The sequence below is a fragment of the Solanum dulcamara genome, chromosome 11 (assembly GCF_947179165.1).
Source record: "Solanum dulcamara chromosome 11, daSolDulc1.2, whole genome shotgun sequence".
Classification (NCBI taxonomy): Eukaryota; Viridiplantae; Streptophyta; class Magnoliopsida; order Solanales; family Solanaceae; genus Solanum; species Solanum dulcamara.
In genome coordinates, this window is record NC_077247.1 from 38,176,887 (window position 1) to 38,200,456 (window position 23,570).

Sequence of the window (23,570 nt, forward strand, 5' to 3'; positions counted from 1 at the left end):
TTGTACGACCTATTCGAGGTAGCGCTCCCAACAAAATTCTCTTCATATTTAAGATTTAAATTTAAAACTTTAAATTTAAAAATTAAGTTATCTCACAACTGCACCACAATGCATATTGATGAAAATTAAGAAATACTAGATGGTTTGGCAAGCGGTAGGCACTAGCCAGAGAGAAAAAGAACAAGGGATTGGGCGGGTTTTGGTAGCTATATAGGGGTGGGCGGAGTTTTATATAGGTATAGCATAAAAGTAACTTATATATATATATTATTAAATCATTTTTAAAATGTATGTACAATTAATCATTCTTAAAAATGAGATTAATTATCTGACATATAAGAAAAAGTACATGTGAAAAATAATAGAAGTAATATTTTATAGCATACTTTTTTGATGCTAATATGTGTTAAATCCGAGTGATGGCATTATGGTTGTGGTTTGCTACTTCCGTGTAGGGGTTAGCAGCCTGGCCTCGTTTATCCCTGTATTGGGCAGCTATTTATTTCTCAAGTTGATTGAAATTATACATCAAATAATATATATAATATACTCTCTCAGTTTAATTTTATATAATATCTTTTTAACTTGATACGATATTTAGATTTTTTTTTATGACTTGTGATTTGAAATAATTCTTAGATTTTGTGTGACTGGAAATTAATTTTAAAATTAAATTATTTTTAATTATAAAAAAGGGTGATATTTCTTTTAGGACGGAATAAAAAGGAAGGGTGGTACATAAAATACAGAGGAAATAGTAAAATATGTATTTTATTTATTGTTGTTTTTTAAAAAAAAGAGTGCAAAGTGTACAAGTAAAAGTAAATGTAGATGTAATGGACGTTTGACCATGTTTTATTATGAAATTTGAAAAAATATATTTTTATTTTCAAAGTGAAAAATGATATTTAAAAATTTATTGTTTTGGTTATGCATACAAATTAGAGTTGTTTTAGATTTTTTGTGAGTAATTTGAGTGAAAAAAGTAAAAATACATTTTTTATTATTTTTTAAATTCTTAAAAATTCTAAAATTCAAGTTTGAATTTCATAATTTTATGGCTAGAGGTGAACCCATGATTTGAACCAATGCATCAAATTAGTTATTTCTTCTTAAAATGCCTAATAAAATATATATGTCACTATATATATATATATACTATGAATATTTTTCCAAAGTTAACAGTTATATATATACACACACTCGCGCAGATAAATGGATATGCTTCTGTTTATGGCCAAATACTTTTTTTGAGTTGAATTCCGAAAAACATATTTGGCGAAATGGCTTGTAAAGTTTGTGAAAGAGAAGTATCTAGTAGTGAGAAGTAAAAAGGAATAGAAAATACAAACTCTCTCTCTCTAACCTTTTCTTGCAACAACTTAACCTCTCTCTATATGTCATAGGTTTTTTTGTGTGTTATATTTTCTTTCAACACTCACCAAAAAGCTCCATTTTACCATTAGTTCTGATTCAACTCCACATATCTATTTAGTTGAAAGAACCCAAAAAAAGAAAAAAGAAGAAGAGAATATTTATAGGTGAGGAAGTTTTTGCCATGGTCAAATTTAGGCTGGGATAAGAGAGCTAAGCAACCAAAACTCTTGAAGTTCTTCTCCGATCGGCCTTTTTTTTCTTTCTTTCTACATCTTGTATGGTTGTTTGACTTGTAGAGAAAGAAATGTGGAATCTAAACAACTCTCCAGATCATAGAAGAGATATTGAATCTGAAGAAGGTAAAGGTGTTGGATCCATTTCAAATTCAAGTTCATCAGCTGTTGAGGAATTATATGGCTCAGAGGAAGAAGATGAATTTCCAGAACAAAATGAAGTAAAAGGCAAGAAAAAGAAAAGTATTCCTAGTAAAATATTTGGCTTCTCTATGATTGCTCATCCCGACGATAACGACAACTTGTCGTCGGAGATTATACCGCCGGTTACCCGGCAGTTTTTTCCGGTTAATGAGTCGGAAATCGGAACTGTCAATTTTAATGATAGATCTTGTAGATTTCCAAGGGCCCATTGGGCTGGAGTAAAATTCTACCAACCGGAGCCATCTGGTAATTCTGCAGCAGTATTGGGAAAGAGTAGTGAGTTGTCGCAACAGGTACAGGTACAGCCAATGAAAAAGAGCCGGCGTGGTCCAAGGTCTAGGAGCTCACAGTACCGCGGTGTTACTTTTTATCGTAGAACTGGCCGCTGGGAATCACATATATGGTCACTTCTCTATCTATTAACACGACAACTCTCATTAAGGATTACACTTTTTTTTTTCTTTCCAACTTGAATTTAATTCATATATATACTTGTGTTTTTTCTTATTCATTTGATATATATTATCTTTCAGGGATTGTGGAAAGCAAGTTTATCTAGGTACTTTTTTTGTTTTTTCATTTATTTATAACATGAGCTGAAGTTGTAAGTTTAGTGTACAGTTGAAGCTTATTCTCAACGGGGATTTTCTTGGATTTTAATTTTTTTTGTAGGTGGATTTGATACAGCACATGCTGCAGCTCGGTGAGCTCTTTGATTGGTTTAAATTTATTTCTATTTTTTTTTTTAAAAAAACTTTAGCATTGTTGTTCAAAAAAATTTTAAAAATTATGTAGATTGAAAAATGTGTTTTTGCAGTGCGTATGATAGGGCAGCAATAAAGTTTCGGGGAGTGGATGCGGACATAAACTTTAACTTGGCAGATTATGAGGAAGACTTAAAACAGGTAGGTTCATGATATGATCAGATAAGTGTGTGACAGATTTTTTATTTTTTTATTTAGTGTTCGATATCCTGATCAAATTCAAATTCTTTTCGAAAAATTTCACATTAAAAACTACTTAATAAATGCGACTCTATACCCTAACATATTGTGACATACTATATGAAAGAATTATGTTCTTTTCTAGCTGGAGTACTACTTTAGTTTCACTCTATCTTATCTTAAAAAGTGATTCCTCTTTATCGTTTACCCTACATCCATGGGTTCAGAATTTCAATTTAATGAGTTAAATTTTAGATACTACTAATAACAAGAAATTATGAATTTAGACTTCAGAATGATGCATTCAACCGAACCAAATGATGCTATGCTCTATTTACCCATACAACGGAGACTATATTCTATATATGCGTTACTTTAATATTTTTGACATGAAATATAAATACATTAATGATCGTTTGGAAATTGAATGTGAAACGTTTTGAATATACTTTTTCTGTGTGTTGTAATATTGATTTTTGTTTGCTGTATATATACTATGCAGATGAAGAATCTAACGAAGGAAGAATTTGTGCATGTACTACGGAGGCAAAGTAGTGGTTTTCCGAGGGGAAGTTCTAAGTATAGAGGGGTGACATTGCACAAATGTGGTAGATGGGAAGCTAGAATGGGCCAATTATTGGGCAAAAAGTATAACATTATCCTCATTTTAGTTTCAATTCATATTCATGGAATAATCTTAATTTTGTTGTCAATGCCATTAATTCCTTGCTTGCTATTAATTTCTTATTTTCTAATTCATATTGAATAGGTACGTTTATTTGGGTCTTTTTGATACTGAAAATGAAGCTGCCAGGTTTGTGTGGTGCTAAATTTATTTTTTTTGTCAGCTACTACTATTTCTTGCACCAGAATTGCTGCCAGTGGGCTAAAAATATCCTCTATTTTTTATTCTTTTTATAGGGCTTATGATAAAGCTGCCATCAAGTGTAATGGCAAGGATGCAGTCACTAACTTCGATCCTTGCATTTATGAAAATGAACTTAATTCAACTGGTACATATGTATATTTGTTTTCTTTGCTTCCTATTTAGTATGTGTGCAATAATTCCCACAACAACAACAAAAAAAAACATTAAAATTCTGACAAACATTTATAACTCATGTTTTTTTTTTCCAGAATCTACTAATAAGGCAGCAGATCACAGCCTTGACTTGAGCTTAGGCAGCTCAAGCTCAAAGCAAAGCAGCCGAGAAATGGAGGATACTAATAAGGATCAAAATTCTTCTTATATGCAATTCGATGTTGATTGGCGGCACCAAGGGTCGAGACCCAAGGTACATATATGTGTTGTTTTATTTTTTATCATGTGTTTGATTCACCGTATTTATTGGAGCGCCACTTATTCGAGTTTGCACTATCTAAAAAAATCATTAAAAGAAAAATGCTAGTTCCCTAGCTATTAGAATTTTTCTATATTCAGGATTCGAATCAAAACCTCATAATTAAACCAAGGTACATCAATAACTTTAGAAAATGATAAATTTAAGACGTACGGTAGTATTTCTATGTCTACATCTCTATGTATATAAGTTAAATTAACTCTTTGTAGCTTAATTTCTTTCGTATTTTCTTACTCATTATAATACAATACATGTTTCAATTAGGAACAACCTAGTCCAATTGATATGGATGGGCGAAGAAGAAATGTGTACAATGAGACGGAAACGTTGCAACTGTTGAGCCAAACGCACCTACATTCTCCTGGCTCCTTCAAACCAAATAGCAATGAAATGCAAAGGTTTGGCCATTATATGAGAACTGGTGATTCCCAAATGATTCCACCGCAATTCACATCCTCAAATTATCAAGTGAGTATCCGATTTTGCATTATTTTAACTTGTTAATTTTTTGTTTACTCAATCAAATCATTTAGTTTGTATAAGGGGGCCTTTTGGTTTCGGGGGTTATTCCAGTATAAAATTTGGGATTAATGTAGATACGTATTAGCTAAAGCTAAGATAAAACTTATACCAAAATGATGTGAATAGCTATCTCATATATATAAAAGTTGAGATTATCCTTCGTGGTTATAGTCGTAAGTTAACCTTATTTTGAGCCAAATGACCCCCCAATCTAATGTAAATAATAAAATTGCTCTAGCTAGAAATATTTATTTTGTCATGATACAGGAGGTTCAGTTTCCAAGCAGCAGTAATAGAAGAGATACTCAACAATGGCAAAGCAATAATGTTCCTCCTCCTCCTCCTCACCTATTTGCAACTGCTGCAGCATCATCAGGATTCCCTCAGCAGATATTAAGACTTCAAAATTGGCCTCAAGAAAATGGATTCCATTATTCTCTCACCAGACCCTCCAATTAATATTTCTACATATATATACAACACAGTTCGATGCACAAAACATTCCGCGTTAGAAAAGAGAACTAGCTAACCGCACCTGAAGAGGTGTGATGTAGGCTATATATATAATGTAATATAATATTTTATATATATAATATTCACAAGGGTTAATCTTGATGGGAAAGAGTTTTTGGGAGATTACAACTCTATGGATATAATTGTTACAAAGCTAACTGAAGAAAAGATATTGAACTAGATTTCTTTTGGATACTTTCTGACTGTAAGCTGCCAATTTATACCATCAACAAGTACAGCTCCTAAATAAATGTTTTTAATTTCTTGTGTTGTTATTTACCAATACAGATTCTTATTTATTCCAATATTTTTGTCCTCTCTATTTGACATGTAGCAAAAGTATATTAGAATTCACTGGAAGCTTGTTTCCTAAATGAGTAAAAAAAGCCTGATCATTATATTGCCCATTTCTTTTGGATGAAAATGATTTGAGTTTGTCAGAATGACGGTATAACATACCCCACATTTTTTATTATTTTTTTGCATATAAGCTTGATATGACATACAATAATAAACTAAATAACTTATCACAAAGTAAAGTCCAACATTAATAAAATGATGAAATCATATTTACGGACTCAAAAGTTTTACCCTTTAGTACATTTTTTTTTCTCTTTTGAAATTCAATTAATTTAAGTTTACGCTAAAAAAATTCAATATATTATATAAAACTTTTCTACGAAGATATTTGAAGCTATAAATTGAAATTCCGAAATTTTGGGAGCCAACACATAACGGATTTGTATAGTTTCATATATAAAAATCATATATATGTGGATACAATGTGGTGTACGTCCAATTAATCAACCTACCTCTATTATAAATGTAAGTTATATTTATACACCAATACAATATTGTTTTACTAAATTATTCTGAGAAATATCATCCAACGAATTGTCACCATCGTCATCACGATCTCAAAGAATACAGAAAGGAAGAAATGGTTATTATGATGAAAGAGACATAACCTAAAACTTCAAAGTACATATATTATAAAGGACCAAACTTGTTGTACTGAATTTAATTAAAAAGATTACAGATATTAAACTTTTTAAAAAATATATTAATCTGACAAAACCTTTGCCTTATTCCTAAGTAGTAGTACAAAATTAATTTAATCATTCCAGATACGATACGTAGATTATAAAACTTCCAAAATTGATATTCTAGTACTTATGGTGCTAAATTAAATTTAAAAAATGTGTGTGATTTCATCATCTGGCTCGTCATCATTGATTATAATAAACATATCTAATAACCTTCCATCTCTGTTTATAATATTCCTGTTGCGATATTTACTTAATTAAGGTATTAGTTTAATAGTGTTGTCAGGTAGAGTAGAACGTCTTGCATATGACAATTGATAAAGCTCATAAATACTAGCTTTGTTGCTGTGTGCTTTTTGACCACACACACAGCTAAGAGATAGCTGTTCAAAAAATCAACTTATAAATCTTTTTTTCTTTTTTATTTGATTGAGAAAATCAAGTTTAATAATCTTAATTGTTGATTGACCTATTTATTTTATTCATAATTAAGTTCACTTTCTTAAATCTTTCACTCTCCCCTCTCTACCCGTCGTAGAATCTCAATGGTTTAGTACATGATGTTTAGAAAACATACAACTAACCAAATTAAGTATCTCTATGAAAACATACATTTTGAATGGATGATATATATATATATAAAAGAGTATTTCGTAGTATAATATGTGATAATAAATCTTTTCCTTTGCTAGGGTGTCACGCTCTGAGAGAGTACCCTAGGCGTGGTCGGCACTTGAAAATCATCGCTGGCACGAACCATTTGGTCTGATCACTCATTCAATCACTCAGCGGAAGACTCGACTCAATATATTATTAACTCAAGTGGGCATTTAAAAACATCAACATCAATAAACAAATAAATAAATAAATAAATAATAGATTAAAAATACTCAAAGTATAATGTAACTCAACGTCATAAACTCAATAATGAAATTATGGATTAAAAACAAACTCTGAAAGAATCATTCTACTCAACTCTATTCTGAAACCTCTATTTGACTCATAAGAAAGTGCGGAGACTAGTCAACGGTTACGTCAAAGAATTACTAAATAATAAAGGAATGACTGGAAAGAAAGGAGCTCCTCCGAATGTAAAGAGGTCTCACCAAAACTGGAGAAGTAGATCCTCAACAATACGTCTGTTAATGATCTCTAATACCTGTGTTTACATCATAAAATGATGCAGGCCAAATGGTATCAGTACATGAACTGTACGATTATGTAAAATAGATGGAATGGAACACAGTCAACAATACTCAACCTCATGCAACTCAACTCGAGGGACTCACTCTAGAATGACTCAACTCAATAAAGCATGAAGTAAAATAATACAATGCTTTCAATCAGTGGCGGAGCCAGAATTTTTATTAAGGGGTGTCATAATATAAAGTAAAAACAATATATGTTGTTATCAAGGTTTGAACAATAGAACACACAACCTAAATTAATTTTTGCAACCCCTTAACCACTACACTAAAGTTTTAACTTGTGTCAAAAGATGTCAACACTTGTATAGATATTCATTAAACTAAATTTTGACATATATATACAATGTAATTTTCCGACGAAGTGGTGTCGCTTGACACCCCTTGCCCAAGGGTGGCTTCGCCCCTGCTTTCAATAATATGCAGTAAGAGATGCAACACAATATATAAAAATATAATTTTATTTTCTTAGAGAGTTTCTCTAACTGACAACCATCACTTATGAGTTAGTCATGATACAATGCTTAAGAATTGTCGTTGTCGCAACTGTCCAATACCCTGCCAAGGTAAAAGATGCTCAACTTAGTGGATCCAAATTACTCAAAGTCCATCGTTTTGGGACTTAGAGAGGCATATCCTCTATCCTACGCTGGCTACGTAGTTTATGAGGTTTGAGTTACCTCTACTCTTACCTAAATCGGTGTTCAATACTACACCCAAAATAATCTATTATGCTCATATAAGAAATAAAATACTCAATTAGTCTTTTTTGGACTTAGCTCAAAACTCAACTCATGTCAACTCAAAGAATGCATTTAAAGCATAAATTAACTCCTCAACTCATCTTTTCTCTTTAAAATAGGTATAACCTCAACTTAGTGAATGCATTTAAAATAAAAATATAATTCAACTTCTCAGCTCAATCTCAAAATAAATGTCTTAATGTAATAATGCTCAAACTCATTTATACTTAAAATACTCATGCTCAAGATAATAATTAAGAGATTTTTGAAAAATCATGCTCAAAATAATAATTAAAAGACTTCTCAAACTCAACTCATGCTCAAACCCTTTCTCAATCAAAGATGAAAATAGTCATTCTTTAAACTCAAAATAATACATAATTTAATTAATGCAAAACATTCACAAATCATTCTTTAAAAACTTCATCAATGCATAAAATACAAATAAAATCTCACTTAGGGTTCACGTGAATACAAACACGAATCCACACTCTTAACAAGACTCAATTCAAGAAATTCATCAAGGAATATAATATATATATACAATAACACAATGAAATTCATCTACCAAAACTTAATAGAAATTATAAATAATTCAAGAGCTCAATTCATGAAACTTCAAAACTCAACTAGGGTTCATATGAATGAAACCATGAATAGAAACCTCAAGAATTCAAGGCGTAGAATCAATAATAATCTCAATGCATAATTATATAGAATTCAATGAACGAAGAAATTACTCATTCAGAACTCAAAAAACTAGGGCTAAAATTCAACTCAACTGTTTAATGATAGAATTTAGATGTAGGGCACGTGGATGAACTCAATCCAACGCTATGATTAGCGTTACATACCTAAAAAGAAGAATATCTCATCGAAAATGAAAGACCTCACTTGAAAACCTTGAACCCTAACTCTTCTCCTTCTCTCGAATCTCTTTTCTCAAAACTCTTTAAGCGTTAATGAGAGAAAACTAGCATTAGGAACTGAAATGGGGCGGTTTCTAATCCCAAAAGGACGCGGGTTAGGTATAGGAGGGGTGGGAAAAGGTCTGGAATGCCCTTATTAAGAAAATATCTGAAAAACGGAGTCGGGCACGCTGCTGACGCGCCACTCCAGATTCTAAACTACTACGGCATGTTTCGGGCGCGCCGTCCTAGGCCCCAAACTACTGCAACACTAGTTTCCGCTAAAAGTGTCATAACTTTTTACTCCAAACTCGTAATGAGGCAAACTTGGTGGTTTGGAAAGAGGAGTCAAAGACCTTTAATTCGATCATGGGCTACCTAAATTTTAATATGCTGAAAGTTGTGTCCGTTTGAAGTTGACCCTTATATGATCTTATATGAAAACTCAATCAGTAAAGGATCTTTGAACTCGACTTGGTACTAAAGGTTTCTTAGGACTCTAATTCACCTCTAATACACTTCAAAATTTAGGAATTGATCCTAAAATATAAATACAATTAGATGTTATTGAGCTTGGGCCTATACAAATAAGAAGAATGACTCGAGTCTTAACTTAAAATTTTTTGAGGTATAACATAAGAATTTTTTATTTTTATAAAAGTTATATATAGGGGAGAGGAAAGGAGATGAGTGAATTACAAGGTGTAAAATCAATTCTTCCCCAAAATGAAAGGTCAAGTAATAAACTAATTGGAGTATTAAGATAGATTTCCCACTCGGTAGGGATTTATGTACCCTTGTTTAAAGTTGATAATATTATTGTACATATATGAATATAATTAAGTATATGGGCATAAATATATGCAGGAGGAAAAGAAGGATAATCTCTCTGAAAATGAATTAGTCTTTTAATTACTACTTACCCATATGAAGTTAATGGATTGAATTTTACAAAGATTTAACTCAATTAGAATATTATAGAAAATCATGGATTAACTAGGATACACAAAGCAAATAACATGAAGTAATAAATAGCATGAAGATTACCAATATGGATTATGGTGCATTGGTGAGACTGTTTCACCCTTAATTAGAGGTATTGAGTTCAAGTCCTAGGTATGGAGAAAATTTTAGGAAAGCAAAATGAAAAATAGCATGAAGATTTAATAAGGCATCACTGTTGTTACAAGTCAATCTTTTTCAGTGAATTTTAGGTTGAAATAAACTGTACCTCCGTAAAGAATATTCTTTTTTTAACTGGACTAAAAAGTAAAATAGACAAACAAGTTGGAACGGTTGAAAAACTTTTTGTATTTCTTCCTTCCAAACATCCTCTTAAAGTAACCTATTTGGTTGAGGGTTAATTATGGCAGGAAGGAAGAGAGCAGAGATAAAACTATCAGACTTGTTAGATTCCTGATTTCCTTCCTTTGCATACTGAAAAAGATTAATGAGAGTAAGTTAATTTTTCCTTCTTCATATGGAGCAGTGTTTCTTTACTTTTACCTTCACCATTCAGCAGGACATTTATATGACAGTATAAGTATATACTGGCTCGATTTTGTTTGTAAAATTATTTTGAACATGTCACATGATTGAAAATATGGTAGAAAAAAAGTGTTCTATGAGTTAAAACAGGATGATTGGAATTTCTCCATCTTTAACATGAGACTTCGAATTAGAGGTGAATTTAGGATTTAGAATTTCTGGGTGCCACGCTGTTTTGAACAGTAATCTATGGCAAAAACTCTGGCATAGCGCAAGATAATACTTAATAATTATTAGTAAATTTGTATATAAAATTTAGACTTGTGGTGTTAAACTTGAGCTTTAGCTACTGGCACCACAAGATTCATTATTTCTAAGGGTGTCACCCTTCATATTTATACTTTCTTTATAAATATATACACAAATATACATGTATTTACAGATTTTCAATCGAGACCACGAGGTGGCGTGACACCTCCTACCATCAACATAAATCCGCCCCTCCATCGAATTCAAGTTGTTGAAAATAAAAAAAAAATATGTTGAAAGCCTCACGCTAAAAATAAGCCCTACAATCCAAAAATTTAAATTTAATCGAACCCCAATACGAATATCAGATATCAAATGAAAAATTAGAAAAAATGTTTTTTTTTTCTGATTGGGGGTGGGGGGGTGGGAGAGGGGTTGGGGTCACTTGGACACTGGTGAAAACAGTGGGCAACAGAGGGAGGAGGAAAAATAAAGTGGAACAAGGAATCATCATCAAAATATCAAGATGAATGAGTTAAAATGTATGGGTGGAATTTATTTATTTATTTATTTTTTCAAATGTGAATTAATCATGATGCTCTCCAAAAATAGAAAATGCTTCTTCCTTTTTAAATGTAGTTGGCTTATTAAAAACTACTGAAGTAGAACATGCATGGTTATTATTCAGGAGTTTAAATTATATATATCGATAATGCAAAGAGCCTTATAACATCAAATCATTTTAAATTTTTTATAAAAAGTAATCTATTTTATTTTTCAAACTTATAAGCTTCATAATTTAAGAAGTTACTTATAGATATTTTTTAGCTGATCTAATATTGTAACTTTTTTTTTTTTACCGGCAATGTATAATCTCTTGTGTTTAATTTAAATAAGTAATAATTATTTGTTATAACGTGTAAAATTACATTTTTCATACTCCTTTTCTTTCGCATTGTTAGTTTATATAACTTAGATTTTAAAAAGCAAGAAGAAGAAAGGTGATGGTGACTCCTATTTTGGGAAGAAAAAAAGCTTGTACTGAATTTCTTGATACATCACTTTCCTCATTCATTCATTCATCTATTTATTGATTCGTTCACAAATTTGAGAAGCTGACAAACAAATCTGCTGCACCTTATTATGATTATAATTCCTTCCTTTTCATTTCCTTCTACTGAACCCCATTAATTTCTCTGTTTCATTCTTTCTTGGGTTATATGCCCTACTTCCTTTATTATATGTATGTATTATGTCTACTTATATATCAACAAAAGTGAATGTGATAATTGCCCTTCCATTTTGGGAAAGTCCCTGCTTTGGGCTTCTTTTTCTCGGTAGGTGTTTGGACATGATTTTAAAGCAGTATTTGAAGTTTGGATATGTTATTTGGGGTCATGTGTTTATTTTTAAAATTTTAATTTAACCCCGTAAGTTTATATTTTATAAAATAGAAATTCATTATTTTAAATTTTGTAAAAAAAATTCATATTTCGCGTGAAGAGATTATCCGTACCATGTAAAATAATTATATTAAAGAATAGGTAGTTACTATTATTATTGACTAGTGGTGGATCTTTGTAAAAGATATGTGTATTTAAAACTTTGTAATCACAAGCATTTATTTATAATTAAATGAACATGGAGATATGCGAATTATCAAAGTGAAGCCTTAAGATATTATCATATATTGATTCTTGATTATGAACTATGGTTTGCTCATTTGGTAAGATTATATAAGAATTGAGGAAATTTTGATAGTTTTTACAACTAACGCTAGTAGAAAATATGTAATTAGCTACAAAATGTGTTTACAATTGCCAACTAATTCGTCTCTAAAAAGTTCCTAGCTAATTTAATTTTCTTCTAATCCATCACTAATTCTTAGCTAAATGAAATTAACATGAAATTGTTATTGTTTAGCTATGAATTTTTTCTGTATAATAAAAAATTTTAATTTTTTTCGAGCATCAAAAATCTTTTTCGATAGATACATATAATATTAACTCAGATACCTTTTTTAAAAACAAAACCAGTAATTCCTTCTATTCCAATAGAGCAAAATTTCAGGCAGTTAATGCCAGTTCAAATCACTAGGTATTACAATATGATACCAAATTCTAAAAAAACAAACAGAAACCACAGTGTGCACCTATAATCGGAAAAGGGAGACCAAAAAGATCAAAACGAGGGCTCTGTGGGGAGGGGATGGATCGGAAGAGAGCGTCACTGATTTGGATTGAAGAAGTAAATTATGGAGATAACTTAGTGTAGGGCTCGATTTTAGGCTATTTAAGGAGTGGTGTATCTTTATGTCGATTATCATGTATTTGTTATTATATTGTTCTTTTCTTCATTATTTTCATCATGTGTTTTTAATTATTGTGTTCCTTTTTCATACTTGCTTTAAAATACTTTACTTAAACGTAGTGTCTATTAGAAAAAATCTATTTATCTTCACAAGATATAAGTAAGATTTGCGTACACATCACCTTTCTCAAATCCCATCAGTGAAATTACACTAGGTATGTTGTTGCAAAAGGTTTCTCCACAATTTCCATGTAATAATTTGACTTTTTTGTTTGTGGAATAATTAACCTAAGTAGTCGATCACACAATAACTTAAACTACAAAATAGTTGACATATATATAAAATATATATATATATATAATTTATGTATAATATATACATAATCATGCTTAATCAATGTCTAATCTATGTATACTTATTAACAAAATCAGCGAATCCAGCAGGCTATCTATGTAATTTAATTTTTGTGTATGTGTTCCTAGTGCGATATCGAAAAGGTACTTGTAAATTAAGTCCATGACATTCTTCAACTTTTAAAAGCAGTAATACTTGGTTTTATTGTTAAAAGTTCGATTACATAAGAATTGCCAAGCCCAGCTCCAGGTCCAGTCCATCTTTATCAGAATTAGATGTGTATCACTGATACATTGGGTTTGGGCTGACCATCACCCATCCAGCATATCGTGCTTGTTAAGAGTTAGTCAGTTAGTTCCATGTCAACGCACTTCCTAAATACTATGAAAAATCTACCTAATTATACAAACATTACCATCATATTTATTACTTCTCATTATAATTTAGAATAATTGCATATTATCTCACTAATTAATATATTCATATTAGATTTCAAGTTAAATACACCTATAGATACATGTATCTTTGCTATCAGATACATTCTAAAATACGATTACATAGGAAGAGGGGTGAGCAAGAGAGGAGAGAGGTGATCAAGATTGTAAGGAGGCGAGCGAGAGAGTCAGTGTATCCTCGGTACATGTGAATCACACCAAATGCACGTATATGAGATACTTGATACATTTCAGATATATTCTGAAATACGGATACATAGGGAGAGAAGCGAGCGAAAGAGGAGAGAGGTAAAGGAGCAAGTCTGTGTATTACAGATACATGCAAATTCGCTTGGATATAGTGTACATGGAACAAATTACATCTAATTTGACCTCATGTATCTGGAGATCGAAATTTGACACGAATGGTAATTTTCGAAAACACACAGAAGAAATTAGATCCTAAACTAGTGAGATTTGAGTTGTTTGCCCAAAATACTATTCCCTTCGTTTGAATTTATGCGACACTATTTTGTCTTGGTACAAAATTTTAAAAAAAGAAAGACTTTAAAATTTGTGGTCTGAAATAATTTTTTTTGATTATTTACGGAGTTATAAATTATTTCATTAACGATAAAAGAGAAATGATTGGTAAAACACTTATTTGGACTTTTTGCCAAATAAGTGGGACCAAGTATTAGTAAAATATTGATAGTGTCATTAAATATTTGCCAAATAAGAAAATATATTATTATTTTTTTGGAATTGATTAAAAAAAATGTGTCATATAAATTGGGACAAAGAAAATAGAATATACATGGAAGATCATGTAAGGTGGAAAATTAGAATGATAAATTGCCCAAAAACGAAATAGATATTTTTTTTAAAAATGAACTAAAAAGAAAGTAAGCTAAATATATTGAAACGGAGAGAATATATATTAATGGGAGATCATGATATAGGTAATTGCAATATTTTTCCTTCATTCATCTCTAATTCTGGTAATAAATACCTTCACAACACTTGAGGTGTTCGTATAGTCAGATCCCAATATATATTCTATCTGCAATCAAATATTTAAAACTTAATTATAATTAATTATCCCCGTGCTTTCTGATAATTTCACGAGCCTTAAAAGTTGTGGTGCATAGCTAAGCTAGCTCGCACTCAAACATCTTTTATGTTCGAAAAACAAATAAACTTTTGCATAATATAGTCACCATTTAGTGCTCCAAAATGTACTGCCTCTTTTAATAAACTATATTTCGATAATTTTGTTTTAAATAACTTCTGATCACAATTAGGTGCTTATAGCTCTTTCTTAAATAATGGCGTTACATATGACCTGTTCCACAATCAATGATGGCACATTTGTTTTTGCTATAATGAGAGGTTTCAAGTTCGAATTTTGAGGATGAATTTTTTTTGTTAGGGAGCGCCTTCCTTTTAAATGTGTCTTATACGATGCGAATATAAATTAATCGAGACCCCAATACGAGAATTGGACATCAAATGAAAACAAAAATAGGACATCTTTTTTTCCCAAGATATATAAATTTAGGAAAAGCAATGTGAACGAGATGAAAAATGGAGACAAAAAGAAGAATAAAGTTATAAAGCATAGAGTAAGAGTCCATTAACATGATCCTATATATGCAAAAAGTTTATTAATCAAGTGAAGTCGAAATTCATAGCAGTTGGCTCCTACTTACTCTCCACTAATCCCACATAGTGTAAAAATGAAACTACTAAAAAACTGAAATTAGTACGAATTTTATCCTAATTCATCGCTAAATTGCTGTTCGTAGGCAAACAAAAGTTTTTGATAATTCGTCACTAATACATTACTAAATAGGATTAGCGAGGAATGTTATTGTTTAGTCGCAGAATTTGTCCATTGCTAATTTCTATTTTTTTAGTACTGTAGTATTTTATCGTCCCACACGCTTACTTCCACTGAAGAAAAAGCAATGGGGAGGCCCTCAAATCAATTAATGAAATATAATTACCAATTTAGATTTAAAAATTATGCATGCTCTTGTATAATAGGATAGTGAGCCATCAAGTGATCAGGCAACATACTGAGCAAGATGTGGAATTTGTGTTTGGTTTTTCTTTTAATAATATCAATTGTTTTTCCTGTACTTGGCCAGGGAGGACTAAAAACTGGGTTTTATTCATCTTCATGCCCAAATGCAGAGTCCATAGTGAAATCAACAGTTCAAGCAGAGTATAATAAAGATCCTACAATTGCTGCCGGTTTACTCAGGCTTCATTTCCATGATTGCTTTGTTCAGGTAACTCTACTTAATTCCCACTCTTGTGTACTACACATAATTAGAATTTTAAGTTTATGTGTTATGAGTTGAAGTACAATTTACTTGATTATTGACAAATTATTTATACATGTCAAGTGGATTCTTAAACACAAATACTGAATTTGAGCCAAAACTACGAACCTATAGGCAAAACTCTATCTTTAGCACAAATCCTGTATTTGTGTTGAAAGTTTCACTTAATATGTATAAATATGATTTTTTCCCCAGTATTTCAGAATACGGTTAACCAACATATTAACTAATTGATTACGATAAACAGGGTCAGATTTTGCTCTTTTTTTTTTGCTTTGATGACAACATAATTTGTTTTTCAGGGTTGTGATGGTTCTGTTTTGATATCTGGAAGTTCAGCTGAGAGAAATGCAGTAACTAATACGGGACTCAGAGGATTTGAAATGATTGATAATGCAAAATCACAGCTTGAAGCTTCATGCCCTGGTATTGTCTCCTGTGCTGACATCCTAGCTTTAGCAGCTCGTGATGCAGTCGACTTGGTAACTAACTATACTTCCAACTTTGCTTTTGCAAATTATTACCCAGCCTACCTATGCTACTCAGACTATTTAAAAATATGGACAAGTGCATCTCATCAAAAAATAATTGCCTTTTTGGTATGTACAAAACTTCTGACTTATTTTTTAAAGTTCGTGTCTAGTCAAATATTGTTATATAAAATTTTAGTTGTAATATAGCAATTGCGACAATTGTATGTTTTGGTAAAATAAGGAGACTATATATATATATGTTAATATTTGTTGTTGATAGAGTGGAGGTCCAAGCTGGGGAGTGCCTACCGGAAGAAGAGATGGTAGAAACTCTTCATCGTCGGAAGCGATGAATTTACCTTCACCATTTGATACAATTGAGGTCCAAAGGAACAAGTTTGCAGCTAAAGGCCTAGATGATCATGATCTTGTCACCCTTGTTGGTAAAGTCATTCTTCAACTATCTATATTCTCTCCGTCTTAATTTATGTGACTCTCTTTTAATTCCTTTGTAGTCTGTCTAAAAAAAATTTGACAATCCTTCAATGAAATGATTCCGTATAATAAAAGTTTCTTGAAAATGTGTACATGTAGGGGCACATACAATTGGCCAGACAGATTGCAGATTCTTTAGTTATCGACTATACAACTTTACAAGAACAGGAAATGCAGATCCGAGCATTGACAAACAATTCTTGACACAACTTCAGACTATATGTCCCAAAAATGGCGATGGATTGAAGAAGGTAGAGTTAGACAAAGACAGCCAGTTGAAGTTTGATGTGAGTTTTTTCAAGAATGTAAGAAATGGAAATGGGATTCTTGAGTCAGATCAGAGGCTATTGGATGATCCTTCAACAAAAGATGTTGTGGATAAATATGCAGGGAGTTTAAGGGGATTGTTGGGATTAAGATTCAATTATAACTTTCAAAAAGCTATGATTAAAATGAGTAGCATCGACATTAAGAGTGGTACACAAGGGGAAATTAGAAAAGTATGTTCCAAGTTCAATTACTATTAAAAAGCTAGTATTCTAAAGTGTTGTATGTCCAGTGTCAACATTGAATAAACTGGCTTCACATGCTAGCGATATGAAATTATGATTTTAAATTAATGTTTAGACATGTAATTTTGGGATCATGATTTTAAATTATAATTTCTCTAAGATGAATGATTTAGAATTTCATGATGTCAATTTTTTTTTAAATGTATAACTTGATCCATTACTGTTACAATTTGTATCCTACTTGGATTACACTACTCAAATCCATATCCATCACAAAGCCCTGTACACATAAGCCATTGAGCCCTGTACAGAAGCTAAGGAAGCAGTAACATTAAGGGACCTGGTAATTAGATTTGGTGTAATTGGTGTAATTACATTGTCTAGTATATTTAATTTGCAGGGGTAATTATCCTCTCGTGTTCATAGGGGGGGGGGGTTGTGAATTGCTGGTAATTACATGGTGTAATTATAAACTGTTTACTTTTTAATTTCTTCCTTTTTTTTCTATTTTTATTTTTTCCCCTTCTTATTTTCAACATTTACGCAATTCCATGCAATTTTTCTTATTATCTATTGTTTTAAAGTTAATTTTATGTTTATTTTTTCATTAGCATAACTTTGTTAGTATTCTAATTTTTAAATTAAAGTTGAATTCGCTGAATAAACTTATAGACTTAGGTTTTTCTTTTCTTTTAAGTCATATTTATATATGTTATGTTGAAATTTGACATGAGAGTATTATATTGAATTTTTTGTTTTGAATTTAGAACATATGTTATATTTTCAGTTTCATTTGTTTTAGGAGTATTGACTAGATATTTCACATTGCAAGCTAATTTTTTTTCGAGAAACTTTCAAAAATAACAAAGACTTGAAACATAATTAAGCTCCTTAGCTACAGTTTGCCTAATTACGTTTCATAGTTATAGTTTCAATTGTTGTGTCAATTTTCGTTTGTATATCACGCTGCATTATAAAAATTGAGCCTTCTCATTTGTATAACTCGCTGCATTATACAAATTCTACTTTCAAAGAGATTGTATATACAAATACAAATTTGCTTTAGTGATTTATATACGAGCTCCTAAATTTGCTTTGTATACAAATACAAATCTTTTGATATTTGTATATGAGCCTCCACATATTTGTATATGAGTTTCGAAATATACAAATACAAAAGAAAATACAAATTCGCTTTATAAATCTTTATATGAGCCCTAAATTCGCTTTCAGATTTGTATATGAGCCCCCAGATTTGTATAATAGCAAATCTCATTAAACTGTAGCCGTGATTCGTAATTAAGTGAATATATAACTATATTAAATAATAAACTAATAATGTTTGCCAATTCGAGTAATTTTTTTTAATTAAACTTGATAGATTATGTTTTTATCAAAATATTTTGAATTTATGGATTTTTTAGATTAGGATGTAAAGATTTTATTTGAGCAAATTGATTAGTTTTTGTTTTTTTCTTTTTGTTGAGAAATCGTTAGATCATGTACTAAAATTTTCTAAATATTAAACGACAGTTTAATATTTTTACAAATTTCAAAATTTATATTTGTACAAAAGTAGAGATAAAATTTAAATGATAACCTAAAAAAAGCAATAGGTACCAGTCTAAATACACTTTCTAAATAACCAATGTTTAATTGATAGATATTCTTACTTTAATCTTTTAATTATTAAATAAAATTATTTAATTTGATGTAAACATTATCGATTGTAAATCCGAAAGATAAAACCATCATGACCCACAACCACTAGTATATCCTGTTCCCTTCTCAAGACAAGATAATCTCTGCAAACAACTTACAATCAATCCAAAACACTTCCTATTGCTCCTTAAATCCATGTTGAGCCACTCAAACTTATTTTACACCAAGTATGGGAAAATTATTTCAAATTGGCAGAAAATGAATCCCAGAATTTTAGTAGGTTAAGGGGTGTCACTCAACAACGTGTTCAGAATTTTATGCAAGTGGTTTCCATCTATTAGCACAATTTTATTTGTTATTAAAATTTTAGGCCGTAGGAACTATTGGTTTTGATGGATTAATTCATATTCCAAATCGATGTTTATGTTGCATTATTTCCTAGGAAGTAGTATCACACTCCTTAAAGAGAGGTTTCGCCACTGCAATCGCGCCCTTTATCATATATTTGTGACAATTGGAGCTGCGGCGGAGCTAAAATATAGCTTGCGGGTTCGATCAAACCTAATAACTTTGATCCAAATTTTGTATTTATTTTAAAAGAAACATTCAATACGTAACTTAAAAGAATTAACATCATAACATATAAACTTCAAATTATGATTCCGCCTTTCTGAATATGAGTGATTTGTAACCATAGCGTGAAATGCAACTTCTGCCGAAACGTTTTTATTCCTTTTTCTTTTTTTTACCTGCTAAATGAAGCATTTTCTCTTTATTTCGGCTTTTTAAGCCATGAGGGTAACAAACTATTGTCGTTCAATTCATGTCACGAACTAAACATTGTTAGGTCACGAATTCTAAACATTGCTAGCTCATGAATTCTGTGAAGCATCAAATCTAGATCAAGATTTCCGTTACGTCGTACATACATCAAAAAATACTGTCATTCTGCAATTTCCATTAGCAAGAAATCAATCACTATAAAATTCTACTAGTATAATCCAACAATGTACACTTTGCTGAGTGTAAATAAGCTGCCTTGATAATAATTCAGAACCTATTGTATTGTACTAAATGTGGAAACCAATGTTATGTACCATAAAAATAAAAAGAATTGAACTAGCCTAGTGCCTAATCACTAAAATAAGAAACCAGACCCCTAAAAGATATCCTCAAAAATCTGGAAAATCTGCTTTTGGCTCTGGCTTTGGCTTTTCTCTTCCACCATATTTGTAATTAATTGCTTAAAGTTGAAATCACTTAACAGTAACCCAGTCATCAGCAGAACACCATTCAGATTCAGGTCTAAATTCAGTCACTAGCCCCCGGAGCCTCTCCCCCGGCGAAGTAGACCAATCCCCACTGCTCAAATTCAGCCTTTCTTGATTTTCCGGCGAGGGCAGAAAAGTAATTGAACATGTTATTGATGATTGAGCATAGTCATCAGATACCCAATCTGGAAAATCAAATGGGCATTTAGGAGATATTGATGGAACTCCACTCTTGATTTCTTCATTGAATGTAACAGTGTCATGATTAACCACAAACGGATGTTTTAGAAGCATCTCAGCTGTCCATCTCTTTGCTGGATCTTTCACAAAGCATTTGTTTAGAAAATCCTTTCCTTCTTCTGATAATTCCTCAGGGATTTGGGGCAACTGATTTTTAACTCCAATTGCCATTAACAGTTCTGTAACATTGGAGAATCTATAAGCTGGAACTCCGGCAATCATCTCAGCCACCACACACCCAAGTGCCCATATGTCCGCCGGAGTACCCTGTTCGCCGCCGGTGATCATCTCCGGCGACATGTACAATGGGGTACCCCTCAATTCACATCGCAAATCATCATCTTTCTTGATTCCAACACTCTTTGCCAATCCAAAATCAGCGATTTTCACTTTACCATCTTCACCAACAAGAATATTTTGAAGCTTTATATCGCAATGAACATACCCAATTTTATGTACATACTGAAGCCCACTAAGTATACCCTTTGTGTATCCACTAACTTCAAATTCCGACAACTTATGATTCTCCGATTTCTTAAGCTTTTCCGCTAACGAACCTCCAGAAACATACTCCAGCAACAAATTGTACAATTTTTCCCCGTTTTCAAACGAATAACTCTCACCGAAACATCGTACGATCTCTGAGCACCCATTGAGTTCATCAAAGACTTTCTTCTCGTTCACAAGGGAAGCAGAGTGAGAAACCCCAGATGATTTTACTACCATTGATGGAATAAATTGAGTACTCTGTTTTTTGGGTATTACAAGATTGACTTTTCCAAAACTTCCATGACCAACAACTTCACCACGAACCCAATCCATGGAGGAATTTTACAAAAAATCGTCAATTTAAGACTATTTTTTCCCTTTCTCAGGTAAAGAGTGAGAGACAGAAAAACAGAGGAGGCTGCAAGTCACAACGAACTCTGTTTTACACACTCTATGGGTTTTTTTTGGGGACAGTTTTAGTTGTATAAAAATAATATGGAAAAAATAAAGTATGATAAAAATAAAATAAAAAAAGAGCACGTGTTTTTGCAAATACATTTCTTCCTAATTTGGTTGAAACAGAAACAGCGTACCGAAAAGTTAATAGAAACGTGGTTTGCTAAGGTGGGAAAGCATTAAATAAAACGAAAAAACATGAAATAAGAAAGATGTTTCAAGGACCACGCGGACAACTTCCTAAACCACATAATTGTACCATGAATTAGAACCTAAACAATAGGCACCATTCAAATTATTTTGAAATTAATTATTTTAAGATAAATTATCATGTCATAAGTTATTTTATTATATACATAAGATAACTTATTTTATTATTAAGGTATAAATAGTGAGATAAATAATTTTAAAATTGCCCAATATCTTCAATCAAACATAGTATAAATAGTCTTACATTTTATCTCTTGAATTATTATACCTATACCTCACACCAAACGACTCTTAATTGTTTAATCTTAAAATAATAATAAATAAAAAAACAAGTTATTTGAGTTTTTTTTTTAACTTTTTCTCGAAGAAAGGGAAACAATACCATAATTGATGTATTTCCTTTTCTTGAATTTTTTTAAAAAATAATATTTAGTTAATTCTTTCTTAGAGAAAAAGGTTTTAAATTTTTTACAAATTGAGCTTTGCTCCTTCTTATTACAATGTACCTTTATAAGAGTAAATGTTACTAAAAATAATTATACTTTATATGATTTTAGCTTATATATACTGATGATACGAGTTATAATTTAATGTGTTATAGCTTGCATGTCGTATGCCATATTTTTCAGTGTAATTAGTTTACTTATTAGCATTTGTGCTCTTTCAATTTGGTATCTTGAAACTTTCTTCCTCTTTACTTGTTACTTCAGATCAACTTCACTTACAAATTGGGTTGGATTAATTCCCAGACGAGAAGGAGAGATTTATTTCTGGAAATGTTCGGAAGTATTTCTAACGCCTCATTTATTTTTATTAAAAAAACTAGGACATTTAATTCTAAATGATAACATGTGTATTAAACTTTGGATGTTTAAATCTGAATTCATATTTGAATATATAAATATTTTATTAAGATCTGAATATCAAGTAATTAGGTTGCATACATTGACAAATTCTTAATTTTTGTCTAATAGAAATACTTTATCAAGTGTTTAGGTGCTCAATAGTGTCACGACCCAAAATGGGCCGTGAGTGGCACCCACACTTAACCTCCTGGGTGGGAGAACCAATGATACAAACCCCAGCTTAGATTAACGATTCAACTTATAAATCACGATAACACTGCGGAAGCTCAATCTTATTAAAGTCAGAAATAACAAAAGCCACTAAAATCTATTACTTGACGTTCCCCAAAATCTGAAAGTCATCACATTAAGGACATCTAAATTCTAAATCTAAGTCTGGAAATATCAAACACCAGAATAAACAAATAATAAAATGTGTCCGAAAACTAAAGACACCATGCCATAACCGAGAAATTCCATCACGAGCTAGAAGGGTAGCTCACCCTGAAATCTTCTGAATTGGAGACTGACTAGAGCTGAGGTCGAGTCGAAGCCGATGGAAGACTCGCTGCACTCCACAAAATAAAACAAAGAAAGATATACGTAGGGGTCAGTACAGGGCAACATGTACTGAGTAGGTATCATCGGTCGACTCAAAATAGAAATCAATATAC

The 23,570-nt window shown here is 31.4% G+C and overlaps 3 protein-coding genes across 4 annotated transcripts; 2 read left to right on the forward strand and 1 right to left on the reverse strand.

Moving 5' to 3' along the window:
* The first annotated feature begins 1,290 nt into the window (after positions 1-1,290).
* Positions 1,291-5,429, forward strand: LOC129874704 (AP2-like ethylene-responsive transcription factor TOE3). 2 transcript variants are annotated; one of them, XM_055950034.1, is made up of 10 exons: positions 1,291-2,217; positions 2,348-2,373; positions 2,487-2,517; positions 2,632-2,719; positions 3,261-3,406; positions 3,528-3,572; positions 3,680-3,771; positions 3,896-4,053; positions 4,384-4,587; positions 4,918-5,429. In XM_055950034.1, exons 1-10 carry the CDS (start codon positions 1,682-1,684, stop codon positions 5,098-5,100), a joined length of 1,509 nt encoding a protein of 502 aa, XP_055806009.1. In that variant the 5' UTR covers positions 1,291-1,681; the 3' UTR covers positions 5,101-5,429. The 2 variants fall into 2 exon arrangements, with proteins under 2 accessions (XP_055806009.1, XP_055806008.1); XM_055950033.1 differs by having other exon boundaries at positions 1,302-2,217; positions 4,912-5,429.
* Positions 5,430-15,889: 10,460 nt separating this feature from the next.
* Positions 15,890-17,872, forward strand: LOC129873689 (peroxidase 25). Its single transcript, XM_055948828.1, has 4 exons — positions 15,890-16,189; positions 16,546-16,725; positions 16,997-17,159; positions 17,311-17,872. Exons 1-4 carry the CDS (start codon positions 15,983-15,985, stop codon positions 17,736-17,738), a joined length of 978 nt encoding a protein of 325 aa, XP_055804803.1. The 5' UTR covers positions 15,890-15,982; the 3' UTR covers positions 17,739-17,872.
* Positions 17,873-20,285: 2,413 nt separating this feature from the next.
* Positions 20,286-21,853, reverse strand: LOC129873484 (mitogen-activated protein kinase kinase kinase 20-like). The gene has a single exon (XM_055948588.1). The coding sequence runs from the start codon at positions 21,716-21,718 to the stop codon at positions 20,642-20,644; it is 1,077 nt and encodes a 358-aa protein (XP_055804563.1). The 5' UTR covers positions 21,719-21,853; the 3' UTR covers positions 20,286-20,641.
* Between the last annotated feature and the right edge of the window lie 1,717 nt (positions 21,854-23,570).

Excerpts from the sequence above, each read along its gene's own strand:
- LOC129873484 (XM_055948588.1), bottom strand. The coding sequence starts at position 21,718 with ATGGATTGGGTTCGTGGTGAAGTTGTTGGTCATGGAAGTTTTGGAAAA.
- LOC129873689 (XM_055948828.1), top strand. The coding sequence starts at position 15,983 with ATGTGGAATTTGTGTTTGGTTTTTCTTTTAATAATATCAATTGTTTTT. Across the intron at positions 16,190-16,545 it reads TCCATGATTGCTTTGTTCAG|GGTTGTGATGGTTCTGTTTT; the intron begins GTAACTCTACTT and ends TTTGTTTTTCAG. Across the intron at positions 17,160-17,310 it reads TGATCTTGTCACCCTTGTTG|GGGCACATACAATTGGCCAG; the intron begins GTAAAGTCATTC and ends GTGTACATGTAG.
- LOC129874704 (XM_055950033.1), top strand. The coding sequence starts at position 1,682 with ATGTGGAATCTAAACAACTCTCCAGATCATAGAAGAGATATTGAATCT. Across the intron at positions 2,218-2,347 it reads CGCTGGGAATCACATATATG|GGATTGTGGAAAGCAAGTTT; the intron begins GTCACTTCTCTA and ends ATTATCTTTCAG. Across the intron at positions 3,407-3,527 it reads GGCCAATTATTGGGCAAAAA|GTACGTTTATTTGGGTCTTT; the intron begins GTATAACATTAT and ends CATATTGAATAG.